We start from the raw sequence: 12,449 nt of genomic DNA, 5'->3' as shown, positions 1-12,449 counted from the left end.
TACCAGTTGTGCATATAAAGAAAAGTATGTGAAATGTAAAAAAAAAATTATCATAATGATTGATCATGACTGAAAAGTTATCCCCAAATATAAGATATTATGTATTAAAAAGGAAGATGGTAAACTTTTGCTCAAAGCCAAGAGCTTATGTTTTATACTCTATTTTAGTATATATATACATATATATGATTTCTTTCTTTCTGACATAATTTATGATTTACTATACTTTACTATTTTATTCTGAAACAAATTCATAATTATAAAATTAAATATAAGAAGTGGAATTGTACATGGTTCACTGCACAATACTCTATGCAGATAATTTCAATTTAAATCTCATTATTAAAAAAAAACTAATTATTGTTGATTTGTTGTAGCCTATAATCCTCACTACCACCTTAAATGTATTGGTATTTTTACCCCATGATGTTTCCAGGCATTCTCATAGATCAAGTGATATTATGCTTTGGGGGCAAGCAAGCACTTTAAACACTGCATATACATAAGCAGCTATTGCACAGTGATGGATAATGGTTGATATGGGATAAACTTCCCCTGTGTAGGCTAGTGTGTTGGCACACTAAACAGTTTCTCACTGACTCTAAGAATCACAGTTCTATCGGAGAGTAAGTAGACTTAGTAGGATTTGGTTCATTTTTGCACATCACTGTGAGTTAGCCTGAAAAAAAAAGTATTCTCAATGAGCAGAAGAAATTGAGTTAAGAAGAAAATGAATAATACTACCTTTATTGTTTTCAAGGCAATTTCTTAAACATTATCTCATTTAGTTCATAATTACAAAATAGTTTATTATACAGCTGAGTGTAAGATTTAAGGATTGTTACTCCCCGACTGTGAATATTTTGACTTATATTTCTGAATTTGCATGTAGGGAATTCCAGAGAACATTAAAGGCAAAAATAATTTTTTCTGACTTAATTTGTCTTTAGAGGTTGTTCAAGTTCTCGCACTCTGCTTACTTGTTCATGAACTCACAGAAATATTCACCGATTTATAAGGGCACATTTCAGGAACAAAGCCAAATAAACTGAAGGACATGATAACTGATTGTTCAGGCTTTACTTTTATCTAAAGTTGATTGACATCTGTAGCTAAGACATCAGGGTATTTTGTCATTGTCTAGAGGAACTGGGAATGGCTGTAAAGTTAAACACGTGCCCGTTTTAGAAGTACCAATGGGCCGTGATCATTTCTCACTATTCAGAGATAAATCCAGTTGGAGTTCTAAAATTAGCCTGTGGAACGCTGTTCATATCTTTTGCAGTACTCAACTGTGCCAAGAAATACCCTTTCCTGTTTCTATTTTCCATCTGCATCGTCCCTATTTCAGTACCTTTGTCATTGGAAAAATCCCCTGTTCACAATTTGGTTCTTCTTCCCATACTTTTGTGAATATTTATATGAACTATTCTGACGTTACGGAAAGACAAGTCCCATTTATTTCATAGGCTCGGTTACTACCTTTCGACAAGTATGCCTGTGTATTTCAGTACCCAGGAAAACTAGAGCTGGTGCAGTGTGTACAAGATTTGAAGCCGAGCAGTAAAGCTACTGGACCATCACAGGAGCTAGTAAAGAAGTCGATGCTTGTCACTCTGTCCATTTCCATCACAGGCAGAAAGTAGTTTTGTCCTAAGAAGAGAATTGTACAGTCTGGACACTGAACTAGGCATCAGAAGACTCAGTTTTCAGTTCCAGCTCTAAACTACCTGACTCTTTAGTGTGGAGATACAGTAGACACAGTATAGAAACACAGATTCAGGGTTTGATGACAGGCCAGTTATGTGATTGGCTGGGCCCAGAGAGGAGCTGATAGAGCAACCAGAGCCGTGGTACCATTTTTGGTATTATAGCATCACCTTCCTGACCAAACACTATGTGCTTGCGAGTAATTCAGGATAACAGAGAGATTGGTAGTTTTAAAAAAGAGAAAACATTAATATTTCTGGTGAAAATTTTGAAAATTGCACCCACCTTATTTAGGCCTAAGGAGATAAAAATTCCAGAAATAGGTCATGTTTATGGCAATCCTTTAAAAAAGCAATTAATTTCTATTCTAAGCCAGCATTAGGACCATTGATTTTAGAGTAGTGGTCTTTAAGCATTTCTACTCCCTGAAATAATTTTTAAAATTTCACTTGTAAACTGTGTACATTTGAAATTGACGGATTGTGAAAGGATTCCACCATCTAGTCAATTAACACATCCATCACCTCACATATTTATCTTTTTTTTGGTGAGAAAATAAAAATGTTATTATTTGGGTTGTCACAATTATGATTTCATACAATTGATCAAAACAACATAGCCTATTACAGATGTTGATCAAAATCATTAGGTACAAAAATAAAATGTTTTTGAAATGCATTTTTCATTAGTACTAGACTGAGGCAGAGTTCAGCATAAATTCTATTTTTTTTTTTTTTTTTTTTAGGCTTAAGCACAGGAAAATCTTGTTATATAGAATTATCAGAGACTTTTTTTTACAATGGCGTCGCATAACTCCTACAACTTCTAATTTGGGTGCCACAATTTATATAATTATCTAAATAATATTTCAAATAATATACTAACTGACAGATCTATTAGATTTTTCTTCAACTTTAACTAAAGCAAAGAATTGAAAATTGCCCAATTTACAACAGCAATATCTGGGAAATATACCAAAACCACTACCAAGACATAATCAACAACCATTAATTATGCCCCTAACTTTTTCTCTTAAAGGCATCTAGATTGATCTGATTTATATAAATCGTGCTGGGAATATTGAAATATAATTTAATTTCAATATATTTGTTAACATAATATTTTTGTTAATTTTTATAAAATCATGTGCTTTGAGTATATTTTTATCAAACTGTATAGCTGCAGATAGAGCTAATTTAGTTTATAAAAAAACTGGAAAGCCAGTAAGATAAATTAAATGGCTAAATCATTTTTCAGTGGTGAAACAAATCAACCAAATCAAATTTACTTTGTTTTTTAAGAAATCTGTCTTAGCTTGGGGAGGGGGGGGTGTTGGGGGGGGTGAAGGGATTGAGCACAAAAGAAAGAGAACTCATGGATATGAACAACAGCAGGAGGGGCATGGGTGGAGGAGGAAGAGGGCAGGGAGGGGATAAATGGTGATGGAAAAACAATAAAATAAAATAAAGGAAAAAAAGAGAAATCTTAGTTTTTTTGATTCAAAGAGTATCCATATGACAACCATGCCACTTCAGAATGGAGCAGTAGCTGGGTACCAGCTCATACCATTTCCCCACTTACCGCTTTAGAAAGATGCAAGTTCATAGCATCGACTTACTATTTACTACTTTAATAGCAATATCCTAAGCCACATGAAAATCAGGACCCAAATCTTTGATAATCCGATCTTTGTGAATAAGCATTTCCAGATTGAAGGAGTCCCGTGCAGTATGAGCAATGAGGCCATTCACTCTCACCCACACCATACACATCAGCCACACCCACAGAAGTATTTGCGCACCATTCCCAACACAACCCCAAATCCACTTGGACAAAGGCAGTCACAGTTCTGAAGACTTCTTCACCAATGGTATTCTTGGCAAGTCTTAGCAAGCCAAATGGCAAATATTTATCAGTAACTTGAAATAATTGGAAACATCTGTGACTCCATCCATTTGACGGTACATATTTTATCTTCAAAAATTTTTACCACAATATTTCCTATTCTCAGTGCCAGAGAAAAACAGGTCAGCATGTGCATCCTTCCCTATTTACTAGCTAAGGAATCGTGGGGAAGGCTGTTAACCTGTTCTGCCCTCACAGCACTGTTACACGTTAAAGAATTTAATTCCTGCTGGGCAGGGCATGGCTCAGCGGTTGAGCATCGACCTAGGATCCGAGAGGCTGAGGTTCGATTCCCGGTCAGGGCACATGCCTGGGTTGCGGGCTCGATCCCCAGTCAGGGGCGTGCAGGAGGCAGCCGATCAATGATGACTCTCTCATCATTGATGTTTCTATCTCTCTCTCTCCCTCTCCCTTCCCTTCTCCCTAAAACCAATAGAGATATATTTTTAAAAAAATTAATTCCTGTGAACACGTTTTGTAAACCATGCAGTTCCAACCACATGCTTGAAGAAATCGGCTTAATTTTTTTAGGGTGCACAACACCATCTCTCTAGTTGATTTCCTCCTAGTCTCCCCATACATATTTATTTGATCTATTTTATGTGTGGGTTATTTTTATTTTTGGTTTTATTAAAACTGTGCACACCTGCATTCCTTTTGAATGTGCTATCTGATGCTAACTAGGGGAAAATGCTGCTGGAGGGGGGAGAGTTCACACTCTCGCACCTGGCTCGTCATTAGGGGTTCTGGCAGTCCTTTCTGGGCTGGAAGCGGTGTGATTAGCAGCCCACCTTCCCAATTATACGGACAACTCCTCTTCCTTTGGCTGCAGATAAGAAATATCTTATGTATGTGCAATGCAAATGTGGGCTTTGTGAATGCTAATTTCAAAACCAGCTCGGAGTTGATTGGCAGAAAACTGAACAACGGGGTGACAGGCATGCCAGGGGTCAGGAGCCTGTGAAAGAAAGGCTTAGTGAAGGTGGAGAAAAAGAGCTAGAGAGGTTTGGAGTTAATCAAGAGCAGTGCTGGAAGAGCAGCAGTTTATGAAAGCAGATGTAAGCCAGATATCCTGGAAGAGAGAGCAGGTTCAAAGACTGGGGTAAACAATGAGAAGAGCGAGAGGAGCTGACTTTCCAAACAGCAGGATGCCCTAATAAGCCAGGGTTATGCCACAAAAATACACAAACTGTATTTTCTGTCTATCACATCCCTGAAAAGTGCCTATTTGCACCTGGCTTGAATCCTTAGGAACCTCACCCCATTTTTGACTGACATCCTCAAGGTCATTTGTTTCTCTGGATGCCAGCAGAGGCCACACACTCAGGTAGTGTCCACTGGACTGGACTGGACTGAGCATTAGATTGTCAGGGGGATGATTTGGGTAACACAAAAATGGAAGGAGCAGATTCAAGACCCTGTTTCAGTTCTTAATCATGACAGCAGAGTGATCAGCATGAGTACAGGAAACTGTAGTTGAAAGGCTTCCATTAACTAGGTGAAGTAAATTGTTCAAGATAAGCCCAATTTTGATTTGCATTCGAAAACGAATTAAGATTTGCTAAGTTTTCTGCACAACAGATACTTTCAGCCCAAGGCTGACTAGACAAAAGCAAGGCCAAAGGCAGAAAGGATGTTGAAACTTCTCCAAGCAATTGGCCTGGGCACACCGTTACTAAATTACTCTTTGGTGATGCAAGTTGGCATTGCAAAAGGTGCCCCCTGGACAGAAGAAGAGGTGGGAAGGGGAGAGGTAAAAATGCCACATCCTGTGATAGCTTGTTCAAACCATTTCTCCACTCAGCTGGGGGCAATGCAGACAGAATTCAGAGCCAGGAGCTTGAAATATCAGTTACATCTGCTCTCAGGGACGCTCCAACCATCTTCTTTGTACTGTAGCCACTTTGCCTGTACAGATGGTTACTTATGTAAAAATAATTTTTCTTTGGGCAGTATATAAACCTCAACATATACTTCCATGTCCAAATGTATTTTTTAGAAAATTACATGTCTGCCAAATTTTTACGTGGGGTTTAATAAATCTGTGAATTATACATACACACATTATTTCAACTAATTCTCTAAAATATAACTACCCATGCATATAAACTCTATCTTTATAGCATCCTTGACACATAGATAGAAGCTTTCCAATATGTTTGGGTACAGTACAAAAGGAAGTTCCAATAGAAGGAATATTTTATGTACAACCTCCCTCCAACATATATATGAAGATGTTTTATCTGTCCACTAAAACCAGAAATACTTTACTTATCCCATGTGAGAATGAGTACTTCATATGAATGGATTTTTAAAAAAAATATATCTTTATTGATTTCAGAGAGAGGAAAGGAGGGGGAGAGAGAGAGATAGAAACATCAATGATGAGAGAGTCACTGATCGAGCCCACAACCCGGGCATGTGCCCTGACCGGGAATCGAACCCCGACCACCTGGATCCCAGGTCGACGCTCAACCGCTGAGTCACGCGCGGCCGGCTTCTGAATGGATTTTAAGTAATAAAATGACTACTTCCATCCCATCAAATTTAACTAGATAATCAAATTCAAGATAATCAAAATGAACAATTTTAGAGTTTAAACATATTATAGAAAGGTTTGTTTATTAAGAAGTGTCTCAGTTTGGACATTTTGAGAAAGATCACTCAGCACTTTAGCTACTTTCAAATATCATAGAAACGATTTATGCTGGTTTCTAAATATGTACAGTTCTCCCTTCTTTCTGGCCCTTTTGTGATTGGGTAGGCCTACGTGACTACTTCTGGACAATGAACTGTGAGCAATGAGCTTCTCCTCCCATGGAGGAGCATCTTTTTGCTTCAGATCTATCTTTGCTCTCTGGCATGGCAACCCATGATGACTCAGATGGTGGCTGCTCTACCACCTCGTTTCTTTAGTGACAACAGTAGTAGAATTTCCTGCTGATTCAGAAGAATAAACTTTTGTGGTTTCTAGTCACAGAGATTTGGAAAGTGTTTACTAGCACAGCATACTTAGCCTATTGTAATATATATATAATAAAACATATATAAATGAAAATATATGTGTATTGTGTATGTATATTCCTCATTTAAAAAAATCTAATAATCTGCCTGGCCAGTGTGTCTCACTGGTTGACTGATGACCCATGCACCCATGCATCTTGAGGGTTTGACTCCCAGTCAGGGCACATGCCTGGGTTGTGGGCTCTCTCCCCACAAAGGGGAATGCAGGAGGCAGCCAATTATGATGTTTCTCTCTCATCAATGTTTCTATCTCTCCCTCTCCCTTCCTCTCTAAAATCAATAAAAACATATTTTAAAATATCTAATAGACATATTGGCTATATAATTGGATCAGTTATATATATGAGTTAATTAAATACACACATGCTCACGTGTTTTTTAAATTCCAAAAAAAATTTGTGTGAACTAATTGGTGCCATTCTACCCAGAACCTATGTCTTGTTAATTAAGAATTGTGAGATAATATCATTCCCAAAGCAATTCATGAAGAAAAATGTAAAACGTATATCCTACTTGCATTATTTGCTGTTAACAATTTTAAGATTATGCACATTAATTGCAGATCTACATGGAGTCTTAGAAAAATATATGTGGATGGGCACATATAGGTCTATAATAAATAAATGAAGACATGTATAATAAAGTTGCCTTAACTTTATAAAGCCCATTTAATTATTCATTTAACCTTAGTAATAGGTTTTCCTGAGAAAGAGATATGTTATTTATCTTACCTCTTTGTCATAGTGATACAGTGTAAAATAATGTTTTATATAACATAGGCATGTATTATACAAATATGTTCTACAAATACGTTACACAAGTATGTTACACAAATACGAAGGACTTAGGGGAGTTCTTTATCAGTATAATACTGTGAAAAATGTGGGCAGATTGTCCTAAAACTAGAATCCATAGCAAAGCGGAATTGTTTTGAAGGGGGGCAGGGATAAAAGGTGATGGATGGTACTTGGGGGAAATCTAGGAAGGGGAAGATAGGGCACATGGAGAAGGAGTCTCAGGCCCAGCATACACACAGAAAGCAGCACGGGTGAGGGGAAGGATAGCTATGGAAATCTTATAATCTTGGGGACTGCAGCGTGTTAGTAGTGAAAACTCTCCGATCTTCCCTTCAGAATCTCTGGAAAAATCTACCAAAAGCCAAATAATCAAACCTTAACTGGCTGCATTTCTTATGTAATATGCTGAAGATACCAAGGTTTATTGAGTCATTGCTGAAAAGAATCAGCACACTCAGTTCAGGGCAAGGCTTAACCTCAAAACACCTATTAAAAATGGCATTAATTAGGAAAAAGTAAATAGCCACATGTTACCTGCATAGTCCATTTGTGTGTACCGAGACTGCCCAGAAATAAAACAGTTCCAGAAGCACTAAAAAGAGCGATTGGCTGTCAACACTTACTGCGAGGACAATCTGCAGGGAACTGTGAGCCACTTCTATGTACTGGTACTCCAGAAAACACCCTGAGACCGTGATGTAGCGATGGTCTTCTGGGGCCCAGTCTGGGGCAGGTGTCACTGATGTCACCGTACATCCTGGTCCATTCTCCATCCACCAAGATCGGTGCATTGAAATATTAAAAGTCAGGATAAGGTCTGTTTCCTGCAAGAAGGCAATTTATAAGGATGAGAATTACTTTATAAATGTTAGCTTATTTGGACTGACTTGTTCTGAGTTTCCCATTTGGAAATGTGACTCCCCCGGCCTCTTACTGTATTTTACAGGTAGAAAAAAGGCATCTAAAGTAAAACTATCCATTATCCCTGAAGATTGTGTATCTATGGATTCTACTTATGAGGTTTACCTGACTATAACAATATAAATAAAAATTTTTATTAGTAAAATTATCAATGACTTACATTAATTGTAAAACTGAAGAGTCCTTATCTCTTAGGACTTGTAAATATTACAAAGGGTATAATTTAAACTATTGTGTCAAGTGAAATTCATCTTATTTTAAATCTATTTTCCTCTCCCTAGGAATATTCACCCTTTGCCCGTTTTAAATATTAGAGTTGTACTTCAGTTCAACAAAAGTTAACATGTTAGGGCTAATACTAAAATTTGTAAGACCTTTACTTAATAAAACATAATACTACTTGTTTTCCTTCCCTTTCCTATTATTTTAGCAAAATTTCCCAGTCTTTTCAATCTTGTCTACTTGTACTATACAATTAGCCATAACATTTCTTAAGAAATATCATTAGCAACCTCTTGCAGGGCAGAGAAAATAAGCCAACAATTCTTTAGATGAAGTTCAGCATATTCATGTGAAGCTATCAATGCAATAAAAGGCATAGTTTTTGTACTTAGAGAGCTTATAATTACATATACAAACATGGAGCTATCAATAGCCCATGGACAAATGTCTCCCAGGAAGAAAATAGTGAAAAGGAATGCATCAATTACATTCTATTACTCAGCAAGTCATCAGGGAAAATGAATTCTAACAGAGAGGGTCAGTGACCCATTCTCACTCCAAAATGAGGCACTAGACTGATCAGGTAGATCTTACATAGAAAATACCTTAAATCAGATTTTGTGACCTTGAACCACTCACTTACCCTGAACATGCGAAAGGGTTGAGCTAAAGTGAACAGTGAATTTGGAGAGTAAATGGGGGATTCCTTTGGAGAGAGCTGTGCTATGAATCTCACCATCTCCATAAGGTGGTGGTGGGAGAGGGAGTAACTTTTCTTCCCTTCAAGCCTGGTTGAGAGAGGCTTCAAGCTCTCCCTTGGAACCTGGGAGATGCAGCAGACTCATTTCTGACTCAGCCCTGGTAACTCTCAAAATAAAGTCTGTGGCTGGAGCTACTTGCTAAGTGGCCAAATAAAAAGTGCCTACATTTTTTATTGCATCAATTGGTTTTTGAATGTTGAACCAGTCTATTATACCTGAGATAAATTCAACTTGGTGTGGTGTGTAGCTCTCTTTGTACATTGTTCAATTCATTTTGCTAATATTTTGCTGAGAATATTTGCAACTATATTCACGAGATATTTATCTGTAGTTTTTCTTTTGTCTGTAATGTCTTTCTGCAGTTTTTCTATTAGGTGAATGTTTGCCTCATAGAATGAGTTAGGAAGTTTTCTATCTACTTCTATCTCCTGGAAGAGACTGCAGAAAATTGATATAATTTAGTTATTGGTAGAATTCACCAGTGAACCCATCTGGGTCCGGTGATTTTTGTTTGGGAAAGTTATTTAATTTATTTAATAGATATTGCCCTATTCAAATTGTTTTTTTTTGTGTGTGAGTTTTTGAGATTGTGTCTTTAAAGGAATTTTTCTTTTTCATCTAGATTATCAAACTTGTGAGAATAGAGTTGTTAATAATATTCCTTCATTATCCTTTTAATGCCGCAGGGATCTATAGTAATGACTCCTCTTTCATTTCTCATACTAGTAATTTGTTTCTCTAATTTTTTCTTAGCCTAGTTAACAGCTTAGAGATTTTATTAATATTTTCAAAGAACTAGCTTTTGATATAGTTGATTTTCCCTATTGATTTCCTATTTTCAATGTTTTATTTCGGCTCTAATTTTTATTATTTATTTTTCTTCTGCTTACTTAAGATTTAAAATGCTCTTCTTTTTCTAGTATCTTCAGGTGGAAGCTTAGGTTATTGATTTTAGATCTTTCTTCTTTTTAAATATATGCACTCAGTTCTATACATTTCCTTCTAAGCACTGCTTTCCCTGTATCCTACAAAGTATGATATGTTGTATTTTCATTTTAATTTAGTTCAAAATAATTTTTAGTTTCTCTTGAGATTTCTTCTTTGACCCATGTGTTGTTTAGAAATGCGTTGTTTAATCTCCAGTGTTTGGGGATTTTTCATTTAACTTTCGGTTATTGATTCCTTTACATATTTTTCACAGTCCATAGCATATCTAACACTCATTTTTTAAAAGTGACCAAGAGAACTATGAGGACTCATTCAGTATTAGTTTCGACATGTTCTAACACTTCAGAACCAATGAAGTCTTTTGTTCATTTGCTTGTCCTGCTGAGGACCTCTGACGTGGAATCCCACAGCCTTCTGCTTCCATCAGGCTCCATGCGCTTGACGAGTAAAACTGGACATGGGACTTCACTTACCATTATTATTTCTCTCTTATGCTGGATCCTCAGTTTCCTGGATCTGACTCAGATGACTTAACATTCCTCTCAGCTTGACTAAGCATGTTTCTCCCTAAGTGTAGGCCTCTGACTTCATTTTCCTTAGAATATTTACTTTAGAAGCTTGCAATTATAAATTCATACTCTGCTCCTTTGAGATGTAAATTTCTTTTTCTTTTTTTAAAAAAATATATCTTTATTGATTTCAGAGAGAGGAAAGACGAGGGAGAGAGAGATAGAAACATCAATGATGAGTCATTGATCGAGCCCGCAACCCGGGCATGTGCCCTGACCAGGAATCGAACCCTGATCGCCTGGATCCCAGGTCAATGCTCAACCGCTGAGCCAGGCCTGGTTGGGCAAGATGTAAATTTCTAAAATGTAGGAATGTCCTTCTCAATGTCCTGGGAGCCATCCTTTTAGAATGTAATTATCAAGAAAGCACCCCTTCTCTCAGTTCTTTTGAGTAGATAGAAGTCTACTTCTGAGAAGCGACAATTAACAAACACAGATGGTTTAATCACACCGACTAACCCCTCCCCGCCCCCCAAAAAAGTTCTCTAGTACTTTTCCATTAGATCACCGGGCATTAAAAATCCTCCCAACTTTTGCTTCAGTGGAGTGGAACTGAATTTTACTCTTTTATTGCAATAGTCTTGAATAACCTCTTGAATAAAGCCCTTGCCTGTTCAACCTGGAGTTGCGCTCAGTTCTACCCTGAAACCTCTCTTTCCTCCTGCAGTAGTTAAAATAAAATCTGTCTTGCCATTTTTAACAAGTGTCCAGTGTAATTTTCTCTTAACAGCTCTCATGTCTTTCTCTTACTTGATTTGCTTTCTTGTTTCCCAGAGTCCATAATTCACTAGTTTCTTAAGAATAGGTGAATGATTTTAAAACTCAAGTGTTTTCAGTCTACTTTTATATCACTTGACTGACATTTTGCCTGGATATATACTCCTTGGTTGAAAATAATTTTCTCTCATAACTGAGTGGACATTTCTCCATTACTGTATCTTCTAGTTCCCAATAATACAATTAAGAAATTTATCTTTTTGTTTCCTGCAATGTTTTTATGTAACCTGTTTTATTTCTTTTGTTCTCTTGTATCTTTTTGTTATAAATAGTGATATATTTCAAAAACATCAAAAAGTGTAGAGGCCATTATAATAATATCATTATACCCACTACTGAGCCTCATTAAATCTTACACTATATTTGCTTGCAGTCATTTTTAAAATAAAATGTTGTACATATAAATGATATCTCCACTGTATTCCTCCTGAATATTACTGCCCTCTCTCCCTCTTCACAGATAATTACTATCATGATTTTGGTATTATTATTCTCATGAAAGTTTTCTGTAGTTTTATTGAATATGTAAATATTCAGTAATGATATAAAATGTTTTTTAGGTTTTTAAATGTATATATATGCTATAACTTATTTTGGTTCCATATTATAGTTTTTAGGATTATCTATGTGGAATATCTTTTTTCAGCTTCAGGTTCTAAAATTCTGTGAGAGAGTACCTTGATGGATTTCTTTTTCATTTAGTTTGTAGAGCAACTGGAGGGTGTTTCCATCCAGGAGCCTTTTCTTTCCATTTTAAAAAATATCTTGTGTTATATCTTTAATGGTTCCCTTCCCTCTACTGTTGTTACAGGAGT

The 12,449-nt window shown here is 36.5% G+C and overlaps 1 protein-coding gene across 2 annotated transcripts in view; it reads right to left on the bottom strand.

Annotated features, from left to right (window-relative positions):
* Positions 1 to 12,449, bottom strand: part of NKAIN2 (sodium/potassium transporting ATPase interacting 2) — a gene marked incomplete at its 3' end in the record, with an annotated part of 758,467 nt that overhangs the window by 117,568 nt on the left and 628,450 nt on the right. For both annotated transcript variants that reach the window (XM_081140145.1, XM_081140146.1), the window contains exon 4: positions 8,060 to 8,260. In XM_081140145.1, the coding sequence (XP_080996271.1) occupies positions 8,060 to 8,260 (201 nt within the window). The remainder of the gene's footprint in view (positions 1 to 8,059; positions 8,261 to 12,449) is intronic.

Source organism: Miniopterus schreibersii (genome assembly GCF_964146895.1).
Source record: "Miniopterus schreibersii genome assembly, chromosome: 6".
NCBI lineage: Eukaryota > Metazoa > Chordata > Mammalia > Chiroptera > Miniopteridae > Miniopterus > Miniopterus schreibersii.
This window is presented reverse-complemented; position numbering and strand designations above follow the sequence as displayed.